General features: G+C 42.5%; 2 protein-coding genes across 4 annotated transcripts; both read left to right on the forward strand.

Moving 5' to 3' along the window:
• The first annotated feature begins 814 nt into the window (after positions 1-814).
• On the forward strand, positions 815-8,875 carry LOC308143377 (microtubule-associated protein RP/EB family member 3-like). 3 transcript variants are annotated; one of them, XM_080514156.1, is made up of 9 exons: positions 815-886; positions 2,959-3,027; positions 3,545-3,736; positions 3,835-3,980; positions 4,618-4,777; positions 4,877-4,918; positions 5,614-5,741; positions 6,141-6,293; positions 7,364-8,875. In XM_080514156.1, exons 3-9 carry the CDS (start codon positions 3,616-3,618, stop codon positions 7,430-7,432), a joined length of 819 nt encoding a protein of 272 aa, XP_080370282.1. In that variant the 5' UTR covers positions 815-886; positions 2,959-3,027; positions 3,545-3,615; the 3' UTR covers positions 7,433-8,875. The 3 variants fall into 3 exon arrangements, with proteins under 3 accessions (XP_080370282.1, XP_080370281.1, XP_080370283.1); XM_080514155.1 differs by having other exon boundaries at positions 831-886; positions 3,612-3,736; XM_080514157.1 differs by lacking the exon at positions 4,877-4,918 and having other exon boundaries at positions 831-886; positions 3,612-3,736.
• Positions 8,876-9,689: 814 nt separating this feature from the next.
• Positions 9,690-20,558, forward strand: tmem214 (transmembrane protein 214). Its single transcript, XM_080514144.1, has 17 exons — positions 9,690-9,914; positions 14,328-14,524; positions 14,829-14,979; positions 15,082-15,216; positions 15,388-15,470; positions 15,614-15,719; positions 16,529-16,610; positions 16,747-16,848; positions 17,135-17,276; positions 17,439-17,530; positions 17,755-17,803; positions 17,960-18,067; positions 18,170-18,287; positions 18,380-18,476; positions 18,790-18,958; positions 19,051-19,202; positions 19,412-20,558. Exons 1-17 carry the CDS (start codon positions 9,785-9,787, stop codon positions 19,539-19,541), a joined length of 2,043 nt encoding a protein of 680 aa, XP_080370270.1. The 5' UTR covers positions 9,690-9,784; the 3' UTR covers positions 19,542-20,558.
• The last annotated feature ends 1,027 nt before the right edge of the window (positions 20,559-21,585 follow it).

Below are 21,585 nucleotides of genomic sequence, written 5' to 3' on the forward strand. Positions count from 1 at the left end.
ATTATATTTAGAGTTATATAGAGATAACTGGTGAAATTCAAATGTAGCTTTGGACTGTGGAACACAAACAAATATAGTGCAGGCACAGGTAGAAAATGCAAACTCTGAGAGGACTTCAACCACAGAAATTCAAACTGAATCAGAAGTTCAAACTGCTATACCACTATGAATCCTCTATTTTGTTATATAAAAGTAATTTTTGTATTGTAATATCAAATATTGTAATTTTTGTTATTCTTTCATCCCAAGGGAAACCGCCAAAACTATTGTGTCATTTTGTTAGTTTGTTCGAGAAAACTACGAAGTGCAAATGTGAGCAGTTTGTTGTTACTTGCATAGACTAAATGTGCTACTTCAGTTAATGAAAGTTGCAAAAATTATTTTTTAATGTATTATTTTCTGCCCAAATATGTTACATATAACCTTCTTGCGTTACAACAAAAACTATAGAGGGATAATTATTTTATTTGATTCGTATAAACGAACAAGCTTCAGCTTTGTCGCCATAAGAGGCACCTCATCCTATATTACAGTCTATAGTCTATAATGTATAGATCACGCGAAGGTCATAGATAATTCACGTTATATAAGCTGGACAGCTGAGTCGAAGTTACATATTTCCATCGTGATAAACTATAAATTACGATTTCAAATTGTGGAAAATCGCAAAATGTAACAAAAGAATATTGACGCGGCTGTCCTCGCGCTTTCACTTGGCCCCATCATGGCCGCCCACCGAACGCAGTTTCACTGAAACTCGTGCTGAAATCCTGCACTGGGCCGCGCATGCGCAGTGTCGGCGGCTTATGTGGGAGCAGCAGTCTCGCTCAGCTTGCTGTGGCGACAGTTTTGGGTCGTAGCAACGGAACAACGGCACGCTGACTTTGTGAGTATTTCTAAGTCAACCTCTCTCAAAACGCTTCTCTGGGGGACTTAAATTTTATATTTTAGAGCATATTTTATATCCACGTCGCGGTTGGGCACTTAAGCGTCCCGTCGGTGTCGGTCCTCCTTTCATTGGTAAGTGCGTGTGTATTATCCGAAAGGCCTCCAGAGGGGGGTAACGTAAGGATAAAAAGTCTCGTTTTCACTCGCACTCGGCAGTATTTTATCTTCGCTTGCATATCTGCGGGCAAATTGAACAACCCGGAGATCCTCTGGATTCAGTAACAGCAGCCAAACGCCCCCCGAGCTTGAGCATTAGCGCTGGAAGTAGTTAGCCGGGTGCTAACTGGCCGGTCACGGTGATAACGGTTCCCGTCGAGCCGTCAAACGGATCTGAACGTCAATTAAAAAAAAAAGAAGGAGCCGTGAACCGGACCCGGTACCGGCTGGCTGACTGCTACCTCCAGTCAGTACCGAGCGGCCACATAACGGGATCACCACAACCGGGAGAAACCCACAGAGGCTCAACAGCAGCCTGCTAATAACTGATGTTTGTTGTCCCTCGCAGAGCTTTGTTGTCCATCCGAGTTCTGCCACTTCGCCGTGTTATTCAGTGGAATTACTCAAAGTTCACTGCTGTTTGTCAGTTTTTTTGCTTTATAATTTCTCAAAAATTATAGATATTAGATACTCAGGTATTATTAGATAGATACTCGAGTGATGTAAAAATTGTAAAATGGCAAAAAGTGTCTGTGCATGTACTTGCTGATAGCTGAAACCTAGATTGCTGTATAACAAAATGCTTAGTTATAAACGCTGTATTCTGTATTGTAAACTCTGTATAACCCTTTAACATGACCTGCAGCTAAAAAAAACTACATTCAAGTCACACCCCAATGTTTGAAAAGCATTCATATATATTGACACATAATCTGATTAGTGTGAATTTCATACTCATTATTGGAATAGTTATAAGCTGAAAGCACAGATTTGCCATGTTTGATAGTGAATGCTCTGGAACAAAATCATTGATATGGTGTTGATATATAAATGACACCGCAGACATTGAAAGACAGAGAGGGCTGCAAAATGATTTTTTTTTTATTTTATTTTTTGTGTGCTTCAAGATTTGTACTTGTAAATAAGACATCTTTCTTCCCTTGATTTTTGATCTTGTGAAGCCTGGCCTGCTGCCAGCAGGTACACTGTAATTGAGAAGTAATGAAGTGAAGTACAATCTGCCGTCAACATGATGCAGAGCAGCAGGGCTCCGTTTGATTGGCTGAGTTTGTTGAGATGCAGAGCATGAACACGTTTGATGTCGGTTTTGAAGATCTCTAGCGGATCGTTGCAAAATAAACACAAGGAGTGTTTGTAAATCGTGAAAGTTTAGGTTTAGTTATGCAACTTATCACAAATCACCGACTGTCCTCAAACTTGTTCTCCGTAAAGTATTTTATTCTATAACTATGACCGCAATCCTACTGATTCCTGATTGTCTGGCAGATTTACAGGCCATCGGCGTATCTACCTCCGTGATGTTGCGCAAGCAGGAAGTGATTGCTGAGCACAACATCCTGTGTGTTTACTTTAGAGGCCATCAGTTCGCAGGAAATGCTGCATCATTGTTGGACTTTTCACCGTCTCGCTCTTCCAGTGTGACGCCTCGCTGTGACGAGTTACAGCATGTTGAACCTGGACTAACAGGATTATTGAGGCACAGATTAGTGACCTCCTGAGTGAACTAGTGACTGGCTGCTAGTTTTCCTGTGACATGTCGGCGGCTCGTGGAAGTACTCTGAGGCATAAAGCTGTTCCACTGAAACAAGCCTGCCTACGGTCACCTCATACAGAAGACTTGACCAATGTCGTCAGCATTTATCTCAATTTTCTGATCAAGAATCAACAGATTATTAATACAGGAGAGAAAGCTAGTTTACCCCTTTTAATTATTTAGGTTTTATATCCTATCAGCGGGTATACGGTTTTGAGGTATTGATCTATGGTTATCTTTTCAGTGCAGTATATGAATGATAACAAGACTGATGTCGCTGTATTGTCTTCTCTCTCCAGGTCTTTTCTATAAGGGCGTCAAGCACAACGCCGTTCTCAACAGCACACACCAACATACACCCAGCACAGGTATGTGAATAAACTTCTAAATACAATGATGGCTCACCATTCCCAATGTATTATCATATTTTTCCTTCAGCATAAAGTCGCTTACATCCTGCTAGTGCTGGTAGTTTTGGAGTTTGGAGTTTTTACCACATTTAAAGCTCTGTAAATATGGCTTTTAAAGTAAAATACTAAGTTAAATTTTCCTGAATTAGTAGCCATAATTCACTTGTATCTGTGGAGGAGAAGGGTTCTTTCATTAAAGCGTCCAGGAGTGATCCACCCATCCTTGTCTGACACACATACAGAGCTTTAAGTGATCTAGAATCTGTCAGAGAACCTTTCTGTTATTACTACATTTATTACAACATAAAATTGTTTCAGTTAATGTTGTAACTCTTGTGTGAAGCACATCAACGGAGCTCAGCGTCTCTTGCCATGGAGATGCTGTGCTCCAAGCAGATCATCTTTATTCACTCTTCAGCATTCACGCTTGCAGTTTCTTCTGGAAATGCAAACCTCTATTTATGTTCCATTAAAGCATATTGGCAGCGATCAATCCAACGTATCCCATCCAGTTGCTACAAACCGTATCTCGTGTGATCCAGGAGGATGGCGGTGAATGTCCACTCCACCTCGATGACCAACGAGAACCTGAGTCGTCATGACATGCTGGCGTGGGTCAACGACTCTCTCCAGCTCACATACACAAAGATCGAGCAGCTATGTACAGGTAAACACGCACACTGAGCTTCCATCACGTGAGGCCTCTGAATAAATGCAAAAAGTGTTATGTTGTAATTGTGGTGATTGTTTCTTTCTTTCTTCAAGGTGCCGCTTACTGCCAGTTCATGGACATACTGTTTCCAGGGTGCATACTGTTGAAGAAAGTCAAGTTCATTGCAAAACTGGAGCATGAATACATCCACAATTTCAAGGTCTTACAGGCTGCGTTCAAGAGAATGACTGTAGACAAGGTGAAAGCGCATGCACACACACACACACACACAAATTACACATAATAGAAATAAGCTTTAGGATACTGGTCTCATATTTGTGCTTACAAATTAGAGAGACGATGATAATTATGTCTTTTATGTCGGATTTAATGTGGAAAATATAACATTTCCCAAGTCCAATCATAACGATGACTTCTTTTTCTCATTCAAAAGATTCTATTGGATTATAGTAGATAAGGGCCGTGCGGTTTCTCTGCGGGCCCCTGAGCAAGGCCTGAACCCACAGCTGCTCAGGATATGTCAGGGTGGTGATCTGGTGTAAAACCTGAGACTAATCAAATACTCATCTGCTGTATCGACGCCCCCCCCCCACCACCCCCCACTCCCCCCAAGGGGGCATCTGTAACCTACTGCTCTATATTTAGCTGTTAATATCTTATTCCATCCTTTTTTTTTGGTACGTCAAGCAGTAACCTAAATCCACAGTTAGGAAATGACTCATTGTGTGCAGAGGGCCGACACTCAGCACAGTCCTGGAGCGCCACCCCAAAACCATCGATTACAAATGAAACAGACATCGCCTGAACAAGCTTGAACCTCGGATTCTTGCTCTTGCGACTTTCTCGGTCTTCACAAATCTCCTTTGTGCTTTCAGATCATCCCCGTGGAGAAGTTGGTCAAGGGGAAGTTCCAGGACAACTTTGAGTTCCTTCAGTGGTTCAAGAAGTTTTTCGACGCAAACTACGACGGAAAAGAGTACGACCCCTTGCTCACGCGGCAAGGCCAGGAAGGAACGCCGCCGCCGCCTCAGCTAGGTACGTCACTCGTACGTCGCATGGGTCCGCGCAGACACGTCTGCTGTGTCGTTGCTCACGTTTTCCTCATACAACTAACATCCCCCACCTCGACCTCAGGTGAATCCATTCATCACAAACCTAAAAGAGCCTCTCATCCAGGTAACATCCCCTGGTTTGAGCATGTGTGTGCTGCTCTGGCCTCCATTAATACTCTTGAGTCACTCGCTTCGATCCGCTCAAGTTTATTGCATCTTCTGATTGTTTGTCCACTTGACATCTGTTGTTTGGGAGGTCTCACTATTGTAAAGACATCCTGTTTTCTTACTTGAACTTTGTGACCCCATCATATTGTGTTATTGCTCTTTGGGCAATTTTATCAGCAGCTGACTTGATCATTTGAAACATAAGCAATAACTTCATTTCTAATTTTTTTTAACTAACAATTTTAACATAACAATTTTAATAACTATTTTTTTGCTAACTCTTGTTTTTGTGTCCATTTTTTTAATACAAATCTCTATAACCATTTGTTAATGGTTGTTGAAAGTGAAAGGTCTGCATATGAAATATTTCCACTGACATCCCAGCAGCATTTCAGCCCAATGACGAGAAAACGTCCATCATTTTAACTCACAGAGCTCATATCGATGCAGTATTTATATTTTATTTTTTCGAAAACTGAAACGACTGATGAAACAACAACAAACTTCAAAAAAACAAAACAGACACATCTTATTTGTAGTTGATTTTGGTTGTCGCATGTGTGCATTTGTTCTCCTGGATTTTTTTTTCCTACTGAGCCGGTGTGTGTGTGTGTGTGTGCGTGTCTCTAAACATGCGTTCTGTCATTTCAGCCCCCATGAGAACGTCACCAACAGCCCCGAAGAGTGTTCCCCCCCCGCAGAGGCAGATCGCAACCCGCAGGAACCCTCCCGTGACCCGCAACGGAGGAGATGCTGAGATCATAGAGCTCCACCAGCAGGTAGAACTCCTCTTTTCACACTTTCGTTACAGTCTGTAAGTTCCTGTGCAGCTCTCACGCCCTTCAGCTTTAATGAAGGGAAAGAGTTGTTTCTGACTTTTCTTGCAAATGCACTGTGACATTGAGGTGCTTTCAAGCTCAAGCACTGTTGTGAATATAAATCGTGTCCGGTTTAGACTTCTTCTTTTTGTACAATAATGAGCTCACGGTCACTTTTCCTTTATTTGATGGTAAAACAGACTGCAGGCAAACTGGACTGACTCAGCACATTCTCACCTTCACGCAACCTTTTCGGTCATTAAAGCCGATAACAAAATAATTTATTCATCTATGTCTACCGCGCTGCTGTTCAACACGTGTTGGTTGTATTGTGTTCTCTCCCAACACGTGTGCCTTTAGGTTCTGGACATGAAGTTGACTATCGACGGACTGGAAAAAGAGAGAGACTTCTACTTCGGGAAGCTCAGAGACATCGAGCTCATCTGCCAGGAGGATGAAAATGACAGCGGCCCGGTTCTCAGCAAAATTATAGACATACTGTACGCCACAGAGGTAAATACCATACAAACTATACACTCTAATGTGCCGTTACAGTGAAGTGAGCATGAGTGTGTTCCTGGATCATTGCCCAGCTACTTTTGAATCACTTTCTACGTTGTTTGATAATTCACCTGTGATTGTCTGAGTAGCTTCAACACTGTGTATTCAGTACACATGAATGGAGCGCTTAATCGTTGCATTTATATTATTAATAATACATTTTATTTGACATGCACTTTCCTTTTTATAATCTCAAAGTGCTCCAATTGAGGAGCATAAAACGTACTAATAAGAATAAAAGATAAAATCAGATAAACGACAAGAGGCTGTTTTGTCATTTGAGAGCGTTTTGTCAACTGATGTCACCAGTGAAAATATTAACGATTTAGCCCCCTGAAAAAAAAACCCAGACTTTCTCAAAAGAAGACTCTTCAAGCCAAAAAAGCAGTATTGAATATTGTAAAACTGATCATTATTCACTTTTCCAGTGTGAATTGAGATCCTATGAGATGGGGTGTACAAACGGGATCTTGCCTTGGGAATTCTCTGGCGTTTCCATGACGCTGGAAATCCGTGTTTGTCTATGTGTAATGACGAATTTCATTCAGAAACGCATTGACAACGTGATAGAGATCTCGCGTGGATTCTGTTGGCGCAACTTTTGTTGTTGACAATTTTATTAATTGATTAATCTGATTTCTTATAATCAGCCATTATTGGATAATGTGATTTTTTCTTTCTTTCTTTCTTTTCTGCAGCGTTTGTCTCCAGCAATGTCCCAAATCAATTACACAGCAATCAAAATAAAGACAGACGAGTTCTAATATGTTAAATTTGGGAAAGCTTTCAAGCTGCATTTTAGTCAGGTGGACATAGCAGACAGATAGAAGACGGGTTTAATTGCGACATATTAGCTGAAGCACTGCAGGGTGATGCGATGTGGGAAGAATGAAGGTTAATCAGGACAAATTTGCAATAAACACATTCAGGAAATCAAAATAAAATTTAAAAAAAAAGTCTTATTTGAAGAGATTTGTCCTAAAGAGTCACTGAGACAACACTGACATGAAATGTGTTTGCAGGATGGATTCGCGCCACCAGAGGACGAGGACATTGACGAAGGAGCACGAGGAGACTCAGAGGAGTTCTGAACTCATCCTCATCTCTCCATCACCCTTCCTCCATCTCTCATTCCTTGATCTGACCCTAATATTGGCCCCTCTTTTATTTCCCCTCCTCTTATTTAATTTTTTTTTTTTTTTTTTAACAAGGTTTCTTTCCTCCCCCCCATGTGGGGGGAGGACATCCTGGCTCCCCAAACTTTTACTAGCAAACGGACACTTAACCCAGACCTGAGTGGACTTGGTCCTGGCAGCCTGGATTGTTCTACTCGACTTATTCTGACCTGTTAGCAGACGAGACGGCGGCTCCGCCGGTCCGTCCAGGGTTTTAAGGTTAACAGCATTGAGATGACAGGGTGGCAGCACTGATGCCAACAGTGCTTATGAATCCGTCTGTCTGAGGAGGGCAAGGCACTTTCTCTCTCACCAAGCACTCCCAACCGGCGACCACAAGAGGCACAGGAGCATCTGGGTTCTTTCCAGAGTTCACGTGTGAAACCACACAATGTTTTCCACAGCGTGATCGATTTTACGATGGTTCAGCTCGAAAATTGTACAAGGTGAGATTATGAAGTTAGTAAAAAATGATGAAGAGAGGTCTGCACATGGATATATTTTTTTGATTCATATTGCATATGATGACACGTGAACATTTAGAACCGCAGACATATCACAGACTTTGAACTGCTCACTTGTAGAGGCATTAAATACAAATTTTAAAAGGTAAAAGAGGTAAAACCATCACCGGTATGTTCTTATTCATCACTCCAGAGGTTTTACTTCTGATTGCTTGTTTAGGAAACAGCATGGGGTATTTATGTTTTTATTTATTTATCTTTTTTTTTTTTTTATCTGCTCTATAGAGCTTCTGAAATAAAGTGGTTTTAGATGTTGGGAAAATAAAGGTCTTGCACTAAATGTAGCAAAATAAACTGACTGAAATGATTTAAAATGCCAACATGCAGTGACTGGCTACAGCCACAAAGATACAAGAAGATGCAATTTTATATTTTTTAGATTTGTTTTAATGAAAATTAGTTTTATTTTGGGTTTTTTTTTGCGATGGAATCCTCAGTGTCCAAGTCAGAGGCATCAGTATAAAATTTAGCCGCCAAATGTCAGTCTTTGTAATTAATACTGGACGAACAAAAAATAAAAAGACTAAATTCAGACAGACAGATAGACACTACTAAATACTAATGTTTGACAGTGTAAATTTGGCTAAACATTCTAGCTGCTATCATTACTCTTCTGTTGTTGTATTTAATTGATTTTTCATATGTTGCATAGTGTTAAAACACGACAGTGGCTGCCAAAACACTAAAGGTTTGTTGAACAGTTGTGATTGAAGTTAGGAGGAGAAAACATCAGACCTTCGCTCTTTGATTGTTGCTATGACGGCCATGTGACTAACTTACATTATTTGCAGTTTCTGTTGGAATGAAATAAAGCTCTGAGGTTCAAGAAAAGTCACTGTGTTTCTATCTTCTGTGAGACTGTTTTTTTTTTTTTTTTTCCTTTGCTAGTGAGCCACACTGTTCCTATTACACACAATTAACTATTGTGGTGTTGTGGTGGTGAACCCTGGTCCTTCAATGTGTCCTCACATCAACACAGCTGATGGCAATTAGTGGCTCTTATCAAGCTTTCTGGAGACCCTCATTATAAGAACTCAGGTGTGTTTGAGCAGGGAAACATCCAAAAACATGCAGGACTGTGGCCCTCGAGGACCAAGGTTCCCACCCCTGATTTAGACCGTAGTCATGAGACAAGTGACTTTCACCCAGGGTCGCAACTACATATTTTCTGAGGAGTATGAAGAAAAATACTTATTGAATTGAATTAAACTAAATTGGACATGTGTCTACTTCGTAAAATGGGCTGGACACCCCAGAACTATACACTTTATCAATATAAGGAAGGGTATAAATAAATGAAAAGTACAATTAAGGTTAGAAATTCTGTGATTTATTTTCTAATTTCATTTGCTGTGTCATTAATTGCGTTTTCTCAAATAATAATTTTACTTATACTTAGAAACAGATAATTTTTACTAAATTCTTCCTTAACGATGCTGAATTAAACATTTTTAAGAAAGGGAAAAAAAAGGCTGCTTAAAGTTTTATAACATCTCGCCACATAAAAAGAGCTCCGGATAAACATTGTTTATATGGAAAACATTTTTCAAACATTACTTTAATCGATATCGTGTCCTGACACGTATCGTTGAAACTTAACGGTTCAGACGCGTCACCCTGACGTCACGCCGTCAGAGAGACGTGGCACGCGGACGGCCGAAAGACCCAGGAGCCGTTTCCATAGAGCACGGAGGAAGGAGACCCGGACGCCCGAAAGTAACACCCGAAAGTGACACACGCAGACATGGCTTCGAATAACGGCTCGGCCGGCAAATGGGAGGTGGTGAAGAAAGGCAAGAAAAACAACGCGGCGGACAAGAAGAACGGCGGCGGGGGGAGGAAAGCCCTGGCCGAATCCAACCAGCCGTCCAGGCGTAAGTGAGCACGGCCCGCTGGGCACCGACACCCCGCGGTCACACAGGAAGATGGAGACTGACCCGAGTCCTCAGCAAACTGCCTTTATTCAACCGTATCTCCTCGGTAGTAAAGCTACACAACGAAGATACGTGTTCGCCGTCCCCCCTTTAGTTGACAGGCTAACCGCCGTAGCTTAGCCTCGCGCAGAAGTAACGTGATGTAGTTCCTGTTTGCAGCCTCGCCGCTCCGTTTCGGAGGGTCCACACTTTAATTGACTTGTGTTCGACTCAACCAGCCGTCCTCTCTGAACACTGAGGCCGAGTGTCTCCGTCACACACACACCTCGGAGGAGTTGCATGCTTAGCTAGTGTGAGCGGAGGTTAGCTTATTAGCAGCTTTTCTCGCAGTGTCAACAAAGTCTACGTCATCACTGAAGGAGCTATCTGATGCCCCCCCCCCCTCCCCCGTGATCTGTTGAGTAACCTGTACCCCCTGATCTATTTATTGACCTATAGCCCTCTGCACCCCCCTGACTTCCTGTCTTATCTGCTGCCCCCAGATTTATCTGTCTGTAGCCCCCCAACCTTCTGTCTCCCTGCAGCCCCCGATCCATCTATCTGCTGCCCCCTGATGTATCTGCAGCCCCAGGATCAGTCTGCCTCCCTGCAGCCTCCTGTCTTTCTCTCTGCACCCCCCCCCCCCCCAGCTGTATTTCTACTGCACTTTGCACCACATTTAAGCAGGGCTGCTTTTTGACTTCCACATCTGTTGAACAGCCCAATAGCATATTTGTACATTTTAGTAACATCCGTTTCTGTCCTGTTATAAGCCCAAGGTTTCTTCCTTTAATTGACGGCTATCAAATCTGTTCAGTAATTTATATCAACATTAGCAGAGTCTCTATTCCATACTGCATCTGCAATCTCCACTCCAAAAATGTTTGCAACAATGCAGGTGCGTCTTTAAAGAAAGTGAATATGGCTGAAATTTGTATAGTATATAAATCCAAATGTTTTAAAGTATTTGATTAATGTTGTGCCGTCCTAATGTGTTTGTGCTGTGTACCTATTGTATACCTATTCTATTTATATTCATAACTCCCCACAGACCTTCCACTTTTATCTGAGAATCATCCTGTCCAAAGTCCGTTGGATCACAGTGACCTGGCAGCAATATCAGCGAGACAGTGTAAAGGTTCTGTACAAAAAACCAAACCCAAATATCTCCTGTTTATTTCTTTTTAGTAAATAATCTGTCCTTCTCACATAGTCCTAAATGCGTTGATCTTTACAGTGCAATTTGGCTCATTCTTTGCTCTGAGGGAATAACCTGCAGGCTGTGATGTGATCAGTGTAACCACACATTGAACAAGACGACGTGTTAACTCTGTTAACTTCAGACGTTGTGCTGTGGATCATGAGACCGTTCTGGCTGCGGTTTCAGTTCTGGCTTATTTAACATCTCCTCAGTATGGCCCGAAGCTTTTGTATCTGACAGGAGGAAATGTTTTAGGAAATTGGAGTGTTGCAGCAAAATCAGACATTATAATGTTACTTTATACCAGTGAAATTACACTTAGTATGTCTTTTGTTAATACTTGTTTTCTTATATATTTTTTGTCAAGTATGATATTTGATGAATAAAAGTGAAAAAAAAAACTATTTTAATAAACTGCCTCTTTTTAGTTATCAACCAATGTTTTTTTTTTTTTCTTAAACTATCTTCCCTGAAATGCCAGCAGAAGCTGTTAAAACACAATTAGTCTGTATCTTAAATATCAGTCTGCCAGTGAAAAATGGGAACCATCCATTCTTTAGGGAAGGCAGACGGGGACGGACATGTGATCAGATGAGCAGGACTTTGGTTTCTGCAGTGTGAGGCGATTTGCTCCGTCTCCATGTGAGGCGTCCCATCAGCTATTCTTCTGCTGGTGTGAGAATCCTGAGGTCAATTGGGCGCAGCACCACTCCTCAGATTACACCCCGTCTACGCTCAACGCTGACCAACAGGAATCCTGGAAGAGTGGTGCCCAAACATTTCAGCATATAAGCTCTTTGATTGTCAAGCGAACAGCGTACATATGGCAGGATGGGAGACATTTGATCAGATTTTGTCAAAAGCGATTTTTCTTAGCCTGAACCTTTTATGATTATTTATAAATATTTGTGTTCATGGACAACCGGGATTCATCAATTACCAACTTTCTTTGCTGTAGTCTGAGATTGAGGGCCCTCGTACCATCTGGTCAACACGCCATGGAACAATACAGATGTGTTGTGGTGGAATAAGGACCACAATAATGATGTTCGCCTTTCATACATATCCATAATTGTTTTTTTAAATGTATCTAGCTCTATATGATAATACCAGCACTGTGTTCAGTGTGCACAGTATGCTGCAAGCCTTTCATAATCCGTTATGCTCGTAAACATTTCTCAGGTATTCATTTAATCTTCCTTGTTAACTTTCTATTTTTGGAGCGCCTCTGCTCTTAATTAGCATCGCACAGTAACTCCTTCCCTTGAGAATATATCCCTCTGTTTCAGGTGTGTTACAATCATAAGAGCCTATTGCATTTTTTTTTCTAGAAATTTGAGAAATATAAAATATTAATTGAAGCAAAGACTTGTTAATCCATTTGGTACTTTCCGGAGCGGTGCACAGTTGCTTCAGTTTTAGCCTTCATCCCTTCAAGTCAATTCGCTTCTGTGATTCTTTCTAGTATTTCCCGCTCTTCACATTCAGTTCTTCCTTTCTGTGCGAGAGCTGTACTATGTTTCACTGCAGCAGATGTCTTCTCTTGTCAAGCCACCGTCTCTGGGAATGACTAATATCGTGACACTTGGAGGTATACGTTTTGTCTTAATAGGCAGTATTGGTACATAGTCTTAGTACTTCAAGCTCAGCTGTCAGGGTTTCCCTTGCTGGTTTGCTTTCAACCGGCCTTACTGGGCTATTTGTGGGAATGCGTGATTTAATCTCTTATTAATATTCACAATAAACACATGGTCTTTATTGGAAACCTGCCAGCTTGTGACGAAGTGGTTTCAGTTGAATTATGAATATTTGTCTGCAGACGGTAACGTTAAGAACAGACAACGGAGGTGTTGACATCTCGGTGCAAATATAGATTGAAGTTTCTCTGAAACGTGTACAGTTGAACCATCACTGGACAACTGGGGACTTCTGTCAACAACTGCTGGAGTTTGTGGGCGGGTCTGACCGATTCCTGTGTACAGTAGTGTGGCTCCATAGCTGAGTGCTGTGGAGGTCAGTCTCTGCAACATGAGTTTGGTTGATGAAACACTGACTTTAAATACTGACTTTAGCATGACATGTGGACACCAGGCCCAGTCATATTAGTGTAGTAATGTAATGGACTGCCAACCTGTCCAGCCTACCGTGCCTCCACATGTTGCTCTCTGTGATCGACTCCAATAACCTGCAGCTCTGAGCTTGATAAGGTGGTGTAGATGATGGGTGGATGAATGCGTTTCTATGAGTGTTTTCTTTAGTCTGACAGTGGTTTAACCCTGTACTTGGCAACTGACCATTGAGAACTCTGTCTTTCCTCGAAACTAACAATGGTCAATTAAAAATATTGTAGCAATTGACAAAAACTGCAAGTCAGAAATAAATCAATTTAGTCTTGCATGAAATGTGTTGAATTTAACACTGCAAGTGCACTTTCTTATTCAAAATATTTCTTTCTAATGCTTATAACCACGTAGTTTCTTAAAAAAAACCTTGCATAGAGGGGCTCAAACTCGGTTCGATACCAAATCTCTTAGCTGTGAAAGATTTGTACAGTATTTTCGGTTGTGGCTTGTCACTCACCTTTACATACCGTTTATAATTGTAGCTTTTGGTATCAACAAAGGTTCTACAGAAAACCATATCATTAACTTTAAAGCCGTATTGCCATTGTGTATGTGTAATGCATTCCTACATATGTACAAACACACCCTACTCACCTTTTTCTCACAGCAACCTCATATTTAATTCACTGTTTCCCTTCTTCCTATCTCTTTGTCTTTTATTTTAGATCTTTAGAATTTTCAATCTCCAGGTGAATTGTTGTATATCTGCAGCTGTAATAACCACAAAACAAGAACAAAGCCATGTAAAAGACTGTATATAGTACACTGACTCCTTGAGTAACTAACACTGAGTACAAAACAAGGGGATACATGCTGCTTGGTATTAACTCTGCTCCTTTGTGAATTGTAATGAATTTTGCTCTGGATAAGTGTTGCGCAAGCTGTGTGTGTGTGTGGGGGGGGAGGCGACAAGCACAGCGCTGAATGTGAGAGAGTGAGCAGCCCGGGAGAGACATGCTCCGGCTTTCTTGGAGCCGTTTGATTTTCAGGGCTGAGGCAGCTTAGGAGTAACTTCAGAGTAACTGACCGCTGCCGGTTCGTTTCCCTCAGCGCCCCTGAAGATGTCGGAGACTCTGTACGACGGCTTTGAAAAGATGGAAAGGAAGAAACAGAATAAGGAGCAGGTTCCTCCGCCGGCCGAGGCTGCCGGCAAGAAGACCCCGTCGAGTAAACCCACCAAGAAAGTGCAGCCCAGCAGTACGGCCACACCGGCGACTCACAAAACGCTGGAGGAAGCTTTCAAAGCCGTGAGTAACACGACTGAGTTCGGGATTTTTTGTTTTGAAGTTTGAGTTCTACGTCGAGTAATGAAAAGTTTCTCTGCTTTTTCATGAAATCTGCTTTTTTTTTTATGCTCAAGTTTCATGTTAAAACTGAAAACGGCCTCATCAGAATCCATATGATGCCAAAAATACTGCGATCGAACTCCGAGAAACAATTGCGACGTTGTCATGTGTCCAGACCGAGCCATCACATGCTGCCACACGATTTATTTTCTGCCCGAAGGACGTGTTGCCTCTGATGTGCCTCGCTGTTCTCTTGTGTCTGCAGTTGGATATCGGGGACCTGAAGGAGCAGTTGGCTCGCAGTCAAACCCTGTTCCCAGAAAACCCTTCGGTGTGGGTCAAAGACCTGGCAGGATACCTCAACCTCCACCTGACTGCCCCGGAGAACGAGCCCATACTCAGCAGCTACGCTCACGGTCAGTCAGAGTCCGCGGTTCACGCAGAGATGACGTCGCACGGCTGCATCTAACTCCCAATCCCTCCGTTTGATTTTTTTTTTTTTTTCTTTTCTGTCGCAGACTACCCATACTGCCTTACTGGAAAAGAGCTGAAGGGCGTCATCAAAGGCCTGATCGGACGCTGCAGCAACATTCTGCCAGATTTCTTCGACCACTGTGTTTATACGATGCTCAGGGTGCTGGACAGACAGTCAGGTACATTCTGGAGCTTGGAAGAGGAAACAAAACCACTGTTTGATTGCTTTAAGACTAAATATAGATCATCTCAGTGGCAGTGAACTATTTCAACAAGTGACTTGTTGTTTTTCTTTTCTTTTTTTAACAACAAATAAATCATTTTTGTGTGTGTTTCCTCCATGTTTCCAGGGGAACCTCTGCATGGATACCGAGTTTGCATCCAGGCAATCCTGCAGGACAAACCCAAGATAGCGACCCAAAACCTGCCAGATGTGAGTGACCTGGAGACAACCATCACTTTTTCTGCTCCGTTCTTTCTTATAAAACAAACCAGTTTCAGTTGAATTTGTATGTCGCATTAAACACGCAGTGCCGTTTGGTAATCTGTATCTCTGCTCATTCCCTCCCTCTCCAGTATCTGGAGTTGTTGCGCTCCGTTCAGAATCGACCAGTGAAGTGTTTCACCATCATGTGGGCTCTGGGACAAGCAGGATTTTATGATCTCAGTCAGGGACTAAGAGGTATATAAATGCACCCGCAGCACATTTTACATACATGAATCCTGTATATACCCTTCGACATATCGAGACACCATTGTTTTTGTCAACTCTGGTTCCTGTTGTGTCTCCGTCTACCCCTTCCCTACTTCTCCAACATGTGTCAGCAGAACATTCAGGGTTGGAGGTCACTGATGCAACATTAGAGCTGTAAGACATCCTCTGACAGCCAGTTGCTTCATTTTCTCTCTCTCTCTCTCTCTCTCTCTCTGTCTCGCTCTCGCTCTCTCTCTCTCTCTCTCTCTCTCCCCCTCTCTCTGCAGAGATTGCAGCATGTGGGCATGAGCAGATGAATATTCTTAGAAGGTTAAATAACCACCTTCAAAAAAAGAACCCCTCCAGGGTTACTGAGTATTATTTCACTCCCCAAAGATAAATAAAAGAAACAAGTGTGTCATTCAGAAGCAAAACATCCCTCGTATTCTCTCAGTGGCCTTGTTTACTTGGTCGTTTCAGTCTGATTGAATATCTTCCATTTGAGATATCAGATTGGCCCGTTTACATGAACACTGAATAAAGTTAACAGTCCCATGATGCTTTGCACCGTCATGTTGGCCCTTTGTGACATTTGCTATTGGACCTCGCCATTACGAAATCCTTTACATCCTTACTGACAAACACTAATCGAACACAAACAACTGAATACAAAATGAAAGGATTGCTCTTGTTCTTCTTTTGGAGCAGGAGTTAATTTATTGTGCTGGATCTGCTCATAAGCTGCTAATAAAGCTGAAACGTTTAAATGGTGAGTATTGTTGTGCTTTGTGTTTCAGTGTGGCTGGGTATCATGCTTCCTGTACTGGGAGTGAAGTCCTTGTCCTCGTATGCCATCGCCTATCTGGAGAGACTTCTACTGTGAGTCTGACTTGAAAATATGTTTGAGATTTTAACTGAAATAGTCACAGAAATTAATTAAATGCATTTTTCGTCACGGGTGAGTGGTGAGAGCATTTTTTTAAAGTATTCTTTCTTTTCTTCCATCTTTTCTCAGACTTCATGCAAACCTGACGAAGGGATTTGGTATCATGGGTCCCAAAGAGTTCTTTCCTCTTCTAGACTTTGCTTTTATGCCTAAAAATGCGCTGTCGTCCAAGTAAGTTTCCACTGATGCCGACACACAGCACTTTCTCTCGTTCTGTATCATTCTAATACACACAAGCTGCAGAACTAAGGCGCTGTAGACACTGAAGCTCTGATGATTCAGATCAAACACAATCGAAAAATAAGTTTGTTAGTTTAATAAGAGAATATCTGACTAAAAAGGCATAATATTTTAGATTGTTGACACATTTTCTTTTCAGAAGTAACAAACATTTTTTTATTTTTTCATCTTGTTTACCTAAAGTTGTAAAATGTACTAAGTCTTTGTTCGTGTGCAGTCTGCAGGAGCAGCTCCGGCGTCTGTATCCTCGACTGAAGGTCCTTGCGTTCGGAGCCAAGCCCGAGAGCACATTGCACACGTACCTGCCATCTTTCCTGTCCAGAGCCACGCCGCACTGTCCGGACGACATGAAGAGAGAGGTGACACACGCAAATTGTCTTTCGTGATGTTTTCGTCACACACGGTCGATCAGCACTGACGCTTTGGTGATAGAAATGTAATGCTGAGCTGCACTGAACTGGAACTGAAGCTCCTAAACTGGAGTCGGACTGTTCATGTTGTCCTCCTGTGCTTTTCTGCAGCTCCTCAGCAGCATGACGGAGTGTCTGTGTGTAGATGTACAGAGTTTAGGAGTTTGGCGGCAGCTCTACACCAAACACTTACCCCAGTCCAGGTACGTTTATATACATATATGAATTTAACTTTTAATGTTTGCATAATGGCTTAGCAATGTTTCACTGTTTGATTTTCATTTTTGTGTTGATAACAAAAAAAAGGTGCATGCTGTGGATTTTTTGACTCAGGTTTAAAAATATTGATGCTGTGATTTGTCAGGATTTCAGGCATTGATATATAAATGAATTTACATTACTGATGGTGCGTCTCTTCTTTCTACAGTCTGCTGTTAAACCACTTATTGAAGTCTTGGAATATCCTCCCACCAAAGGTGCGACCTCCTCTGTGCTCTTAGACGGTTCATAAATCAAACGTTCCTCCTTTAAGAGATGCTTAGTATTTGCACACTGCCACTTTATTAGTCACACAAGCCAATGTCCTGCAGCCACAAAGTCAAAAGTTAACTTTAGTTCTGTTTATTTTCCAGCTGCGGACAAACCTTGCAGAAACAATCCAGTCGTTCAAAGTGACCAATGAAGAGATGAGGGACTCCGTTGAATCTCAAGAGCTTCAGGAGTGCAATAACTTGTGCCAGGTGAGACGCCAGTCACTCAGTTTCCAATTCTAATGTTTCACTGTTTTTCTAACAGTGAAACATGGGTTATCTTTCTTAAGCTGCTGGTCCTCTTGTCTCCAGAATCTGCAGGTGAAGATGCGAGGTCGCGGCTTCCCCTGGTCCAAACTGCTCCTGGTCCTGCTGGTGTTCGCCGCGGGCTTCGTCGCTCACGACGTTCGATCTCACGGCTCCGTCGCAGGTGTCCGAGCGCCGTTTCATCGGGTCGTGGAAACCCTTCGAACACGCCGCGTCCGTTGAAGTAACTGTTGTGCTTCCTGTTGTTTTTTTTAGATTCCACCACAGCCAAGTACCTGCACACGTCGGGCGTCACGGCGGTGTCTCAGCAGGCCTGGAGCAAAATAACACTGTACTCCAAACAAGGCTTCGGGTACGACTTCAGCCTCCGAGCATGTTGGATAGCGTCTTGTTTATTTCACACTTTGACTCTCTGGACTTTTGTACCAACTTTTGTTTCTGTCACATCGGGATCCAGTTAAAGCTATCGATTACGAACGACTCTGAGATACAATCCAGTTAAAAGTCACCATAAAATGTCGCTTATTTGAGCAGTATTTTGATATCTCTGTAAATATGTACTGCCTTTCCTTCAGATAGACACGTTTCTCTGTTTTACAACTGAACCCCAGTGGAGATATTTGCATTTCCCGGTATGTGTTCAATAGTCTCTGCCTTGTGTGCAGCTGGTTGGAGAAGAACACTCCTTACTATTACTCTGAGTGTGCGCGGGTTGTGGGACCGTTGATGGAACAAGGTTTGGAAAAGACAAAAACGGCAGCTGTGTTCATCTCTGAAAACACCACGCAGTTTATCCTGTGGGTGAAAGAAACCACGCCGCTGGTCATAGACTGGGTAAGAACCCCCGCGTCTTTTATTTAACCTGCAGTCTCTTGCTGTAAAACGCGTGGCGACGCCTGACGTCTGCGCTCCGTCTCTCCACCCAGGTGTACACCAACACGCCCGACAGCGTGTTCCAGCTGCTGGCATATTTGAAGGAGCTCCTCATCTTCCTCCATCAGAACTACGTCCTCCCGGCGCTGACGTACATCTCTGAGCTGCTGCAGCGAGCGTGGACCAACCTGCAGGAGTCCTGCAAGTCAGTATCCAACGTCTTTCAAGGTTTCGGTCTGACCACCTGTTTGATCCAAACCTGGTTACTCTAAAACGTTGGTGGTAAAATGTAAATTTAACGCAATGTGTTTACGGCACGTTGGGGAAAAACAGTCGCAACTTTGCGTTGGGACAGACGCGTTCAGGAGAAGCGGTGTCATCGGAGCGTCTTTGTCCTTCTGTGTTTGGTTTCAGTGGCGAGGTGTCGGTCTCCTGCCTCCAGGGCCACGCTCTGGCCTTCACCAACTCCACGTGGCAGCTGCTCCAACACACCACCGCCGCCATCAAGACATGGGCCCAAGAGCTGCTCACTCGAGGAGGATAACACAACACTCACACACACAAGATGCAGACACACGATGAGTCCTATCCTGTACACACACACACACACTGACGCGGTGCGAGGCTGCCGGTCGGCGTGCAGGCGCCTCTCTGAGATCGGACTCTGCAGCCTCACGTGAAAACAGACTCACCAAGTCTCTTACTTTGGCCACATCTTTATCGGTTTGCTGTTGTAACGATGTTTGTTTTTTCTACTGATCTTTCAGTCACTGCTGGACTCCGAGGTCGAATCGCTCCCTTTCTCAGTTTTTTCTACTGCAAAAATTTTTCCGCTGTGGCTTTAACCACTGGGTTTAAGCTGTAATTTATAGAAATTATAGGTTTGTAGATGATTTTTAAAAACATTTTTATTTAAAGATTATTAAAAAAAACTAAATAAATATATATATATATATATATGGTAAAGAACAGGGAAAAGACCAAAACCCTTCCTGGGAACCAGTGAAGACGAGTTGTTTTCAGTCGGGTCGTTGCGGCGCTCTTCATCATCACAAGCAGAATCAGGAACGACGACGCGGGGAAGGAGTCTGGTCTGCCGGTGGACCAGCTCCTCCACAGGGTGCGACACAGGGCCAACCAGAAGGAGAATCAAGCTCCCTGCTGTTTCGTCTCACTCATTGCCTCTTCTCATCTTTGCTGCTTTATCTGTCTTTTTCTTTCTTTTCTTTTTTTTTTTTTAAAGTTTCATATGCATCAGGACTGATTCCTGAGCTGAAAGAGTCACAGCAGCTGTACTTGAAGGTTCATGAGTCTCTACGTGTGTCTCTGTGTCTGTGTGGATCAACAAGCTTCTTCTTGATAGTAACGGGATCATTATTAACTGTGCCAATATCCTTCTCTTCACTGAAACAAGAACCCCCTCCCTCCTCCCCTTCATTAAGCAAGGCAGACATTTCTGACCAGCTGTTTCACTGTCCTGCTCCTCGTACACAAGATGGTTGGATGGATATGGCAACGACTAATGTCTTACTTTGTAATGTAAATGATTTATAATAAACAATTCAAGCCCATATGCCGTTTGTTTATTCCCAACGTATTGGGGGGGGGGGACTCCCAACACACACTCAATTGTTTTGTCCCAAGCCAATTAGTAATTGTTTGTTGAATGCCTTTGTGTTTTATTTACAGCATAATAAGCAATTTAGTGAGTTAGTTAATAGATGGTGTCACTCCTCTGAGGCATCATCAACCACCGGTTCTTTTCTTACTGATGCATTTGTTTCTTGCACATCTGCACAGATCCACCGGCAAACTTGCTGGCTGCAATAAAACAATGAAAAGGTGAGTAGACTAGAAAACTCTTAGGCCCCATTTTAAGCAACGAGTGCAACCACAAAACGTGTGTACCGCCGTGTTAAATAATAGGTATGCTCTGTACAGTGATGCCATACAGTTACTAAGTAACGTAGTTCCAAATTAAACTATTACTACATAGATCACATAAAAATTGTAAATAAACAGTAATAGAAATTACATTTATGGAGGTCAATGATGGTTAAAAGGTAAATTCTGGGAATGACGCCTCGGATTTACCTCGTGCTGTAGAACTATCTCAGTGTGAGGGGTTTAGGAATGTCAGTTACATAATTCATTAATGAAATGAAACTCAAAGCCACAGTAATCATGTTTACGTGACTTTCAGGCATGGTGATGTTTCTGACTGATGTTAACACCATGAACTCTCGTCCCCTTCGATAGCTCAGTTGGTAGAGCGGAGGACTGTAGTGGTTAATCCTAGTAATCCTTAGGTCGCTGGTTCAAATCCGGCTCGAAGGAGGTGACATCTTTTCGTCATTTTTGTTCACAAGGAGATACGGAATCAACCATGCGAAGGAGCGAACTTCTCTCGGCTTTCACAAGTAATTTATGCACGCGAAGCATATATACTGTGTGAGGAAACGTTACACATTCCTTGTATTGTTTTCCTTTTAACTTGTAGAACACAACGCTGTATTTTCAGGTTTCCTAATCTGTCAGGAACAGTGTCTGCTATTTTTGTGACTGATTGTATTCGCAACTTCAGATTA

This window comes from Blennius ocellaris (genome assembly GCF_963422515.1).
Source record: "Blennius ocellaris genome assembly, chromosome: 18".
NCBI lineage: Eukaryota > Metazoa > Chordata > Actinopteri > Blenniiformes > Blenniidae > Blennius > Blennius ocellaris.

Excerpts from the sequence above, each read along its gene's own strand:
- LOC308143377 (XM_080514156.1), top strand. The coding sequence starts at position 3,616 with ATGGCGGTGAATGTCCACTCCACCTCGATGACCAACGAGAACCTGAGT. Across the intron at positions 3,737-3,834 it reads GATCGAGCAGCTATGTACAG|GTGCCGCTTACTGCCAGTTC; the intron begins GTAAACACGCAC and ends TCTTTCTTCAAG. Across the intron at positions 6,294-7,363 it reads ACATACTGTACGCCACAGAG|GATGGATTCGCGCCACCAGA; the intron begins GTAAATACCATA and ends ATGTGTTTGCAG.
- tmem214 (XM_080514144.1), top strand. The coding sequence starts at position 9,785 with ATGGCTTCGAATAACGGCTCGGCCGGCAAATGGGAGGTGGTGAAGAAA. Across the intron at positions 17,277-17,438 it reads CGGACGACATGAAGAGAGAG|CTCCTCAGCAGCATGACGGA; the intron begins GTGACACACGCA and ends GCTTTTCTGCAG. Across the intron at positions 18,477-18,789 it reads TACTCCAAACAAGGCTTCGG|CTGGTTGGAGAAGAACACTC; the intron begins GTACGACTTCAG and ends CCTTGTGTGCAG.